Source organism: Geotrypetes seraphini, chromosome 10 (genome assembly GCF_902459505.1).
Source record: "Geotrypetes seraphini chromosome 10, aGeoSer1.1, whole genome shotgun sequence".
Lineage (NCBI taxonomy): Eukaryota > Metazoa > Chordata > Amphibia > Gymnophiona > Dermophiidae > Geotrypetes > Geotrypetes seraphini.
In genome coordinates, this window is record NC_047093.1 from 144,624,545 (window position 1) to 144,637,647 (window position 13,103).

The 13,103-nt window shown below is 45.9% G+C and overlaps 1 protein-coding gene across 1 annotated transcript in view; it reads right to left on the reverse strand.

Moving 5' to 3' along the window:
* Window positions 1–4,094: 4,094 nt before the first annotated feature.
* SLC17A7 (solute carrier family 17 member 7) overlaps window positions 4,095–13,103 on the reverse strand; it is a 55,981-nt gene continuing 46,972 nt past the window's right edge. Inside the window, exons 7-13 of the mRNA XM_033962406.1 lie at window positions 12,033–12,119; window positions 11,673–11,815; window positions 11,306–11,455; window positions 6,730–6,862; window positions 6,200–6,310; window positions 4,956–5,083; window positions 4,095–4,454 (exon numbers count right to left, since the gene is read on the reverse strand). Coding sequence (XP_033818297.1) covers window positions 4,095–4,454; window positions 4,956–5,083; window positions 6,200–6,310; window positions 6,730–6,862; window positions 11,306–11,455; window positions 11,673–11,815; window positions 12,033–12,119 — 1,112 coding nt within the window. The remainder of the gene's footprint in view (window positions 4,455–4,955; window positions 5,084–6,199; window positions 6,311–6,729; window positions 6,863–11,305; window positions 11,456–11,672; window positions 11,816–12,032; window positions 12,120–13,103) is intronic.

Here is a 13,103-nt window from a genome sequence, read left to right on the forward strand (position 1 = left end):
TGGGAGGGACCTCAGAGGACCATCTAAAATTAGAGAGATGAAGCAGAAAGGGACCTCAGGGGATATCTAGAATCAGAGAGAGATGGGGCTGGGAGGGACCTCAGAGGACCATCTAAAATTAGAGAGAGATGAGGCAGAAAGGGACCTCAGGGGATATCTAGAATCAGAGAGAGATGGGGCTGGGAGGGACCTCAGAGGACCATCTAAAATTAGAGAGAGATGGGGCAGAAAGGACCTCATGGGACATCTAGAATCAGAGAGAGATGCGGCTGAGAGGGACCTCAGAGGACCATCTATAATTAGAGAGAGATGGAGCAGAAAGGGACCTCAGGGGACATCTAGAATCAGAGAGAGATGGGACTGGAAAGGGATTTCAGGAGATCTAAAATCAGTGAAAGATTGAGCTTGAAGGGAGCTCAGGAAATCATCTAGAATCAGAGAGAGATGGGGTTGGGAGGGACCTCAGAGGACCATCTAAAATTAGAGAGAGATGAGGCAGAAAGGGACCTCAGGGGATATCTAGAATCAGAGAGAGATGGGGCTGGGAGGGACCTCAGAGGACCATCTAAAATTAGAGAGAGATGGGGCAGAAAGGGACCTCAGGGGACATCTAGAATCGGAGAGAGATGGGGCTGGGAGGAACCTCAGAGGACCATCTAAAATTAGAGAGAGATGGGGCAGAAAGGGACCTCAGGGGACATCTAGAATCAGAGAGAGATAGGGCTGGGAGGAACCTCAGAGGACCATCTAAAACTAGAGAGAGATGGGGCAGAAAGGGACCTCAGGGGACATCGAGAATCAGAGAGAGATGGGGCTGGGAGGAACCTCAGAGGACCATCTAAAATTAGAGAGAGATGGGGCAGAAAGGGACCTCATGGGACGTCTAGAATCAGAGAGAGATGAAGCTGAGAGGGACTTCAGGCGATCATCTAGAATCAGCGAAAGATGGGGCTGGGAGGAACCAGAGGAGATCGAACCATATCAGTCAGATATGTGTCTAATCTTTCCTGAGAATCCAATTGTGGCGATCTCCCTCTGTTTCTGGCTACCAATTTATCCTATACTAGAAAAATCCTTCTTTAATTACAAACGCAGTAGATGAGGGCAGATAAAAACCTATGAGCTCTTCCAGTGTTCAAAGTTCTTCCTGTACACACGGCACCGATATGCCCCAGTTCCCAGCTATGAATATGATTGTCTCGACCTTCCTCTCAATCTGTAAAACAAGTTTATCCTAATATTTTATTTCTTTATACATAATACATTTCATTGTTGCTGCTCTTTCTCTACTCTGATATCTTGGCGTCTCCAGTATTGTTTCTGTTTCTAATGTGTGGCCCCTTATTCTGCATTTCTCTCTTCACTCTGGGAAATTTCTCTCTTATCTCTTTGGAGTCTGGTCGTTTTCTGCTCTTGACATATCGGGGATCGCAGCTCTGTTTGTGTCTACACATTTCTATTTCTAATTTGTGGTCTCTTATGCTGTTTCTCTCTCTCTTCTCATTGGGAAATGAGTCTCTCGCATTGCGGATGGACTCTGACATCTCGGGTTTTCCAGCTCAGTTTGTGGTTGCTGGTTTCTGTTTTCAATTTGCGGTCCCTTATTCTCTGTTTGAGTCTATGTCTGTATGTTTGGCGCCTCTACTCTGCCTAACTCTGGGGTGCTTTTTCTGCTTAATTTTCCCTCCAGTCACACTCGTCCTAATGAACATTCCCTGGTCTAGTTTCGGTCACTCCTTGCCACCACCCTAGGAATGATCTGACTCAGCACTCTGACTCAGAAAACACTTTTATTCGTAAATACATCAGCCCTCTTGGATGGCTTTATTCCTAAAGATTTAATTTCTCCATTGTGCTTTTCTTATAATGTCTCCAAAACGCCCCCCCCCCCCCACCACAGCAACAGCACCCCAGGGCTTTTTAATGCTCAAAGAAGCCCCACAGACGCCCAGAGCCCTACAGCGATGGGTGAGTGTGAAGGCTGTGATGAACAGGAGGTGAAAGAAGCTGGAACCTGCCACTCTATTCCCAGGGACAGGTACTTTTAACATCTTCAGGAGTCCACCACGACCACCCCTTAGTGCTACTTATGAGACACAAGCCAATAGATGCAGCAACCACAAATTAAAATTTAGCACGGAAAGCCATAATGCACACCACAGAAATGAATGAAATACTCCTTTCCCACCCATCCCCAGCCGTATCCATATTTCAGGCGTCTAACCCCACCTCCCAACCCTGAAACTCAGCTACACACGTTCCACAGCACAAACCCTACACACCCACTCAATACCTACACAGTCCCCTATACACCCTACGCATACATCTCACTCCTACACATCTCCCGGCTCCTCCCTCCCTGTCCCCATCTCCCCTCCTCACACAGACTCAAACCCAGCAGATGCCAAAGTTCAGATCCACTCCTTGTGGCTAATGCTTTCTGGATTTTTTTTCCAGCAACATAACTCACACACACCTAAACACTACACTTCTCCCTAGACCCCCACACATCCATATATAGCCTTGAACCCTCCTCCTCCAAATCCTAAGCTGTCACTGTGATATGGTCCTAAGAGATGGATATAAGAGAGAGGCTCCCAGATTGTAGGCATTGAAAACTGACTGCTTGTTCCAAGGGTGATAAGAGGAATCCAGTGGCTTACCAACCCTTCCGCACTTCTTCACACTCCAGACTGTACCCCTCCCTCTTTCCCGTCCAACCTCTCATTCTTTCTTCCAACAGAAGATACAGTCCTTGAATATCCCTTCCTTTCTGGAGCCATGACCGTGAGGTGGTCATCCCTAGAGCAACACAAGGCAAAGTTGTGCTGTCATACTTGGAGAAGGGCATCAAATACTGACTGGACATGATGAGGATAGTGAGGAGGAGATTTCTCACACTCAACCAGACTCTGCAAGAGTAGGTAAAAAGAGACTCCTCATCCTCCCCTCCCACCCTCACCCCATGGAATAAGCTGAGTCAGAGTGTTGGAAACACAGTGACACCCCATTTCCTATCCCATTTTAGGGCTAGTCCTTAATTCATAGGGTTCTCCCACACCCCATTTTTAACCAGTTCACCCCAACTTTCCTTTCTTTGCAAGGACTGCATAGCTGGTTTTAAGAAGGGTTTGGACAATTTCCTGGAGGAAAAGTCCGTAGTATGTTATTGAGAAAGACATGGGGGAGGCCATTGCTTGCCCTGGATCAGTAGCATGGAATGTTGCTACTCCTTGGGTTTTGGCCAGGTATAGGGACCTGGATTGCAGGTGAGAACGGGCTACTGGACTTGATGGACCTTTGGTCTGACCCAGTAAGGCTATTCTTATGTTCTTTTAGGGGGACAGAAACTATTTAGGAACAATTCCCCCCCCCACACCCTACAACTTAAAGATGTACCAGAATTCAGTTTGCACTATCTCTAAGTATCTTCCTTCATCCTTGGAGAGGGAGGAAGGAACGCAGAAGTCTGACACCTCCAGCAAGAGGATGGGGCATTAGAACACAGTGTTCATAGTGAGGAAGGGGGATGGGGGGGTTTACATCAAGATACACTACAAAATCCCAGACTCACAGACAATCACAATTGACCTTCATGCCCCTCCCTGGCCTTTCCACACTGCTCCACTCCCCCCCCCCCATCAGGGAGTCCAGGATGAATGGTGTCCAGTGTCCCCTACATCTACAACCGAGGGACAGTGGATCTTAGGCACAGTGGTGGTGGTGGTGTGTTGGCCTCTCTTCAATCAATGCAAAGCAAATAGCGATAACCAGTGGAGTGGGACCAGAGGGGTGGATGTGGATATGGGTGTGTGTTTAATTTGGGAGGGTGGGTGGTTGTGTTCTTGTGTGGGGGTGAATTTGAAGACTTGTAGATGTGTTTGCATGTGTGAGTGTATTGGGGGTTGTGTGTGTATGTGGGTATGTTGGCTGTGAGTGTATATATCTATGTGGGAGTATGAGGGAATGTTTGGGTGTATTGAGTGGGGATGGGTGGGTGCTGGTGGTGGGTGTGCTTGGGGAGACACTGTGGCAGCAGCCAATTTGCAGATACCCCAATGTGTGACGTGGCTCGCACTCCTTGTCCTCCTTTCTCAGGATAGGTCCCGCTCTCCAGCTGTGCCGTACAGGTAGGGGTCCTGACCCTGATCTTGAACAAACTCTTCTTTCCAGTCCCAGTCAGCTTTCCAGCCCCCGTTACGAAATCCGCTGCCACCGCCGCCACCACCGTCACCGCTGCTGATGGCACCGTATGTACCGTGGCTTGCCGCCGGTTCATCCTCCGTCTCCTCAGCCAGCTCATCTTCGTGGATAAAGCCACATTTCTCCTCACTGAGCTCCTCGGGCTCAGCCCAGGGCTGCTTCTCCCCCGAGGCGAAGATGCCATAAAAGATGACCCCTCCATAGTGCACCAGCGCTGCGATCAAGAAGACGTACTGCCACTCTTCACGGGTCTATAGGGAGGAGAGAGGGAGAAAGGCTGAACATGAGACTGAGGGAAGAGACTGGGTTAGAGTCTGGGGCATGGAGAGACCATCTCACTTTCCTGTGCTAGCCACGTCAGTGGTCAATAATGTGCTTCAATCTCACCAGTTAAATCACTGCTCCGTGCTTCAAAATTTGTTGAAAACAGCACTCCAAATGATCCTCTGCATCTGCCCCTAATGAATCGACCAAACGAGGAACAAGATTCCCCATTCTGAGCAACCGCTGTGCTCCCACACTGTCCCCACACTCTGTTCTCATGTACCCCTCCTCTGTCCCAGCACTTCTCTCTCTGACCCCTAGTCCCACTGTATCCCCTCCCTATCCCAGCACTTTATCTGCCTCCCCTCTCTGCCACCACTCTCCTCTGTCATCCCTCCCTCTCTGCCTCTTGCACTCCTTTACACCCTGTCTCTCCTCTCTCTGGCCCTGCATGTCTCTCTCCCTCACTCTCCCCTGTGGCCACTGACCTTGTGTTTGGTCATTGCTCCAACGATGATGGGACACACCATCCCCGAGAGAGTGCCCACGCCGTTAGAAATCCCCATCAGAATACTGGCGTAGCGAGGGGCAATGTCCAGGTGATTCACATTAAACCCTAATACCCAGGAGAGAAAAATGTTCTCAAAAACAGGCTACAGAGGGTGCAACACTGCCGTAATATCAACCACAGAAAGAGGAGGGTGCCACATCACTAATACCAGCCACAAGGGGGGAGGGTACCACATTACAAATACCAGCCACAAGGGGAATAGGGTTCCACATCACTAATATGAGCCACAAGGGAAATAGGGTGTCACGTCACTAATACGAGCCACAAGGGGGGAGGGTGCCACATCACTAATACCAGCCACAAGGGGGGAGGGTACCACCTCACTAATACTAGCCACAAGGGGAAGAGGGTGCCACATCACTAATATGAGCCACAAGGGGAAGAGGGTGCCACACCATTAATACCAGCCACAAGGGGGGAGGGTGCCATGTCACTAATACCAGCCACAAGGGGAAGAGGGTGCCACATCACTAATATGAGCCACAAGGGGAAGAGGGTGCCACACCATTAATACCAGCCACAAGGGGGGAGGGTGCCATGTCACTAATACAGCCACAAGGGGAAGAGAGTGCCACATCACTAATATGAGCCACAAGGGGAATAGGGTGCCATGTCACTAATACCAGCCACAAGGGGGAGGGTGTCACATCATTAATACCAGCCACAAGGGGGAGGGTGCCACATCACTAATACCAGCCACAAGGGGGAGGGTGCCACATCACTAATACCAGCCACAAGGGAGAGGGTGCCACATCACTAATACCAGCCACAAGGGGGAGGGTGCCACATCACTAATACCAGCCACAGAGGCAAGAGGAGAATCCAGGTGTGGGATGGGGGGATAGAGGAGGCTGCAGTTCATGGCAGCAGCCACATCCAAGAGCAGTGAATCCTCCCCAAAAAAGAGCCCAATAGTGAATTTGTGAGACTTTTTAAGCTACGCTGCTGTAGGGGCAGCCATATTTCAGCAATAACTCACACTGGCATCTGATTGGTTTGTTTGGAACAACTAATGTCAGCACATTGATGCCAAAATGGGTGGGGCAGTGTTTTGGACTGTTTCGTGTGAGGGGTGGTTAACAATGGTGAGTTGTCCAGAGTGAACATGACCGCCATCAGTTGCCACTCTTCGGCCCTCACCTCTGACTACAGCAAACCCACCTGAGATGGCGAAACCGCTGAAGCCCACAGCCAGAACCAGGAAGGAGATGGCAACCCCTCTGGAGTGTGAATAGCCCACCACGAGAAGGAGCGTTGCCTCCATACCAAAGCCTCGGGAAACAAAAGAAGGAAGCAAAGGACTTAGCATGGGGGTCAAAGGTAGAAAGTCGCCTTTCTAGGCCGTTATCCTCTCTTTTTTTTTGGTATTTTTAGAACTTTTAATTAACTACATCTAACACGGGAGACTACATGTCTCATGTTTTTCAAATTTTCCCTCAGCTGGGTAAAATTTCCACCTTTCCTCATGATCACAGGCCTTAAACCATCTCCACCCAACAAAATTATTCTTCAGCTGTCTGTGCTGTGTTCTTGCTTTACGTGTATCAGCAGGGCAGGTGCTTGGGGCTCTGATGAACACCCGCTCTTCAGCTTTCTGTGTTGTGTTTGTGTTTTATACCCAAGGTTCTCAGGGGTCTGCCTCCCAACTGCGCTCAGGGTCTGGGGGCATCATTTTCACACAGCTTATTTACCTCCACAGTTCATCATTTTCCGAACATTGGTGGTGGACATAATCCTTTTGGTACGTAGAAAGTCAGCAATCTGACCTCCGATGGGCACAATGATAGTCATCACCAGGTGGGGGAGAGCAGAGAGGAGGCCAACCTATATTGAGACACCAAAACACATGTTAGGTGAGGTATACAGAGGGATGGCATGTATGTGAGATATGGCATGTGTGAGAGATATACAAAGAAACATGAGAAGAGGCCACGACAAATGTGTGAGATATACACAGACAGGGAGGCTTGCCGGCGTGGGAGCGCACTCCACCCCTCCCCCAACCCGACGTGACTTTGCTGAGCCAGTTGGAAGGTTCAACGAGTCTCCCAGCACCTTTTTTAATGTAATTTAATTTTGTTTCGTTGGCCCTGCCACTTTGTGAACCGGGAGCAGACAGGAAGGCTTGCCGGCGTTGGAGCGCACTCCGCCCCTCCCCCAACCCGTTGTGACTTCACTGAGCCAATAAAAGGCTCATCGCCTAACGGCGCACAGCTGTTTGGCATGCTGTCGAAGGCACGCGTCAAAGGCGCCTTAGCGAAGCGATCAAGAAGCGACCCACCCCCACAACACTACCAAAAGTAAAACCAACTGTAAACCAACAGACAAATCACCAAAGACCCCTCCCCCCCCCCCATCTATTACCTACCTCCAATCACCAAAAATGAAGCTAACATCACGTGCCCAGCACTTCCTACTGATAATCCTTCTTTTAACCAGCTGGAAGACAACAGCAAATAATCTTCCAACACCCGCTACAGATATAAACAAAACTCTCCTCCCAAATAGGAGAACTTCAATTGACAGAAATTCAAACTTACAATTTAACTCAACATTCCATTGCCACAGCATGGGGAAGAAGACCAACACACACTAAGACTAAACCATGCCAGCACCCTAAATCACTTATATACCCAAATACAACTCATAACTATCACACAGAGATAACCACACTCAAATGCGCCTATTTAAACATCGGAGCGCTAGGCCCAAAAACAGAACTTATAAAAACCTGGATAACACATGAAAACCTGGACTGTCTTTTCCTCACAGAAACCTGGCTAACTTCCGACACAGATCCCAGAATAACCGAAGTCTGCCCACAAGGATACAAAATAACGGTGGTCTGCAGAGAGAAAAAAAAGAGGTGGAGGACTAGCAATCTTAATCAAACAAGAACTAACCCTTAATATAATTGAAAAAACATCTAACCCATACATGGACCTATTAGCCTGCCAACTCTCAAGCACTACACTAAAAGACACACTAAACTGCATGCATGCTCTGTTAACATAGCGCCGGGAAACTGGTCTATAGCAAGAACTGAAGTGGAAGACTTCATATACCAAAATTCACTAATAACAACCTACAACCTACTCCTAGGAGACCTAAACCTATACCTAGAAGACCAATCATCCAAACAAGTAGACAGCTTTCTCTCATTTCTCAAAGCCTTATCCTTCCAAATGCTAAATCCACAAACTCATGAAAAAGGCCACCAACTTGATATTGCAGCCTTTATGACCCACCAACCATCCCTAACAGAAATTCATACATCTAACGGAACATGGTCCACATCCATCTGGTCAGACCACTACACTTACACCTTCAACATCAACTGGACCAAAAACAAAAAAACCATAACAAAACTCAATAAAGTAACATACACCTCACGTAAACACATCGAACCCTCCAAATTCTGGACTAAAATAGATGAAACAATTCAAGAAAACAACCCCGAGGACTTCATCTCACAATGGGAAAGATTATGCATCAACACCCTTGATGAACTAGCCCCATTGCAAACCAAAACCAGAACCAGCAGAAGATCAGATCAATGGTTCGACTCTGAACTGCTACAACTCAAAAGACAATGTAAGATGACTAGAAAGAAAATGGAGAAAATCGAACTCAGATCATACAAAATCTGCCTGAAAAAAAATCAACAAACAATACAAATCACAATTAAAGGACAAGAGAAAAGCACACTACACCAACCTAATAGGCACTGAAACCCAAGACACCAGAAAACTATTCCAAATTCTAAAAATCCTAACTGACACCAAACCTTACCTGACCACTAACAATACCATTCACTCCTCAGCCACTCTATTAGCAGACCACTTCCAAAATAAAATTACAAATGCAAGAGCTATCCTCAATGACACCCCTACCCCTCTTATCGAACTCTCAATTCTCCCCAGCAGACAGAATATGGTCTCAATTCCCCAACATTCAATGGACTTATCATGTCAAAAATACAGCCATGCAACCTGTGACTTCAACAACTGTCCACCATATCTCCTAAAAACATCCAGTACAAAATTCCGTGCTTTTCTTCTAAAATGGATACAAATCACGCTCATAAGCGGCCACTACCCAACTAACCTCAGCAAAATCATCATCATCCCGATCCTCAAAGACCCTAAAGGATCAATAGACCAAACATCTAACTACAGTCCCATTGCCTCTATTCCACTCTATGTCAAAATAATAGAAGGACTAGTTGCCAAATTCCTCACCAATTACCTAGAAAACCAAAACATACTTCATCCCACGCAATCCGGCTTCAGAACCAACTTTAGCACAGAAACACTACTAGGATCTCTCTTAGACACAGCCAGACAACATCTCAGCACAGGAAAAAAAATGATGCTCATACAACTAGACCTGACCACTGCATTTGACCTGGTGGACCATAGCATCCTACTACAAATCCTAGATACAATAGGTATCACAGATAAAGTATACTCGTGGTTTGAAGGATTCCTAAAATCAAGAACCTATAGAGTAAAATCAGACAAAGAAAAATCTGAACCTTGGTCAAACCCCTGCGGAGTTCCCCAGGGATCCCCTCTATCCCCTACGCTCTTCAACCTCTATACAGCCCTCCCTCAGCTCCCACCTGGACAAACAAGGCATAACCTCATACAGCTATGCAGATGACATCACCATTCTCATACCCTTCGATCAACCAAAACTCTCCATGACAGACACAATACACCAAACACTAAAATCAGTAGCAACCTGGATGAAAGATCACAAACTGAAATTGAACACAGACAAAATTAAATTCAACCTCCTCGAAAATAACAAAATACCAACCATAACCAACAGTGAAATCAACGCAATCAACTACCCCATACAACCCACTCTAAAATTACTAGGAATAACAATCGACAGATGCTGCACCATGCAACCGCAAATCAGTAAAACAATACAAAAATCATTCTCAATCATGAGAAACTTAAGATAAGTTCGGAAATTCTTAAAAAAAAAAAAATCACAATTCCAGCTCATAGTACACAGTCCCTAATACTAGGCCTACTAGACTACTGTAATATCCACTATCTCCCCTGTCCTGCAACAATAACAAAACAACTACAAACAATCCAAAACACAGCATTAAGACTCATCTATTCATTGAAGAAACATGACCACATTACAGAAGCATATTTCAAATCGCACTGGCTTCCAATCCTAGCAAGAATACAATTTAAATTCTACTGTCTGCTATTTAAGACTTTATATGGAGGCAGTCTAAACTACCTGAACAACCGTCTCATCCACAACACCTCAACCAGACATAGGAAAACTCACACCCCATTCTTATACCCCCCAATTAAGGAGATCAAACAGAAAAAACTATATGATGGCCTACTAACCACTCAAGCAGCCAAACTAGACAACCAAATCGCCAATCTACTGACAGCATCCCTAGACTACAAAACTTTTAGAAAAGAAATAAAGACCATACTATTCAAGAAATCCCTGAAAAAGAAATAACACCGCAAGTATCAAGCACTGCCTCTCACTAAAGCCAACTACCCTAAACAAATAACTATACTCATTTTTTACTCTCTTTGAAAATGACCAAATCTATTTTTGGTAAGATCTTTTTGTAATACTTCCTTGATAATTCTTTTGTAATCCGCCTTGAACTGCAAGGTAATGGCGGAATAGAAATCCCTAATGTAAGGTAATGTAATATACAGAGACACATGGGAAATACAGAGACACACGGGAAGAGGACACAACATGTGTGATACACAAAGACAGATGAGAAGAAGCCACAGCAAATGAGTGAGATATACAAAAACACAAGGGAGGAAGCCACAACATGTGTGAAAAATAGAGACACATGGGAAGAGGCCACGACATATGTGATACACAAAGACAGATGAGAAGAAGCCCCGGCAAATGTGTGAGATATACAAAAACACAAAGGAGAAGGCCACAACATGTGTGGAAAATGCAGACACATGGGAAGAGGCCACGACATATGCGATACATAAAGACAGATAAGAAGAAGCCATGGCAAATATGTGAGATATATAAAGACACAGAGACAGATGAGAAGAGACCACAGAAACTGTGGGAAATATACAAATATACAAAGACACATGTGGGAAATACACAGAGATAAGACCATGAGAGAAAGCCATGGAATGTATGCAAGAAACTTAGAGACATGTGACAAGAGGCCATGGGATGTTGTGAGAAGCACAGACACACATGGGAGGGAAAGGCTCTGGCTTCTTCACTCACCTTACTGATTGCAAATCCAAAGACCTCCTCGAAATATGCAGGCTGGCTGATGAGCAGAAGGTAGAAGGTCCAACTGCGGCAGAAGTTGGCAATAATGATGGCGTAAACCGGCATGGACGTGAAGAACTTACGCCAGGGAGCCTTGAATTTCTGTGGTGAGAGAGATGGAGAGTGGGGACATATGGGCATGAATCTGACATTATGTGCAGTGGTGGCTGCTGTGTATGTGAGGGTGTTTATTTTTGTGTATTTGTGAGTGAGTCAGTGTATTTGTATGAGTGTATAAGTCTGTAAGTATATGTGTTTATGAATTTGGCCTTGCCCGCAGCTAGGAGAGGGTGAGGGGCTGTCTCTCTCTGTGACTCACCGCCAGCGGGTTCATGAAGGTCGTACTCTCTCCAATGCTTTCCTCGATGTACTTTCGTTCCTCCTCAGAGATGGTCGGATGCTGGGCTGGGCTCTCGTAGGACACCAGGATCCAGAACATGTACCAGACGATACCAAAGCTCCCTGTGGGGAGAGAAAATGAGGTGTGACACCATCTCTCGGAATGCACGCAAGGGCCTGTCCTTCAGGCTTCTATAATTTCTAGGCACTGGGGGATTGAGACTTAAGACTCTCCCCATTCTGAGAACCCTCCTGCTCGATGCATAGGCCTTCCACCCTCCCTTCCTCTCTGTCTGTTTCTCTTTCCCTCCCCCGTCACATGTGAAGCCTTCTTCCTTACCATACACATAAAACACGGAACTCCACCCAGAATACTGGACCAACACCCCCGCCAGAGGCATTGCTACCACAGCTCCGGCATAGGATCCTGCAGAGGTAGCACAGGAGACACTATTTCACTCATCAGGACATCACTTTAGTTATCCTGTACTCATTTATGATGTCATAGCAATTATTACATGCTGACTTATCATGTCAAATCACTTATCCCACACTCGCTTATCACATGCAGGTTGTGGTAAGAGCGGATAGCGTAGCTGGTTTTAAGAAAGGTTTGGACAAGTTCCTGGAGGAAAAGTCCATAGTCTGTTATTAAGAAAAACATGGGGGAAGCCACTGCTTGCCCTGGATCGGTAACATGGAATGTTGCTACTTCTTGGGTTTTGGCCAGGTACTAGGGATCTGGATTGGCCACCATGAGAACAGGCTACTGGGCTTGATGGACCATTGGTCTGACCCAGTAAGGCTATTCTTATGTTCTTATGTTAAGTGAATTGGGGTAAGTGATGTAATAAGTGATAAGCAAGTATGTAATACGTGATGTGATGTGATAAATGAGTGTCAGATAAGTGATATGACATTACATCACTATTACATATGTGCTCACTTATCACATGCCACATCAGTTATCCCTTACTTATCACATGCCATATTAATTAATACATGTTCACTTATAACATCACATCATGTCACTTATCCCACACTCACTTATCACATGTATAAGTGAGTTGGGGTAAGTAACGTAACAAGTGATATGACATGTGATAAATGAATGTCAGATAAGTGATGTGGCATTACATCACTGATTGCATATGTGGTCACTTATCACATATCCCATCGCTTATCCCATACTCACTTATCACATGCTCAAATATTACATGCCATATCACTTATTATCTGTGCACTAGTTTATTATGTCACATCAATTAACACATACCATTGATACTGGTTTATTTATTACATGACTCATTTATCACACTATATGACTTATCAGACTCCTGAGACCTGTGTTGGTATCACCCACATTCTGTACTACATCAGACAGAAACAGTAAAAGTGGGAGGCCCCTTAC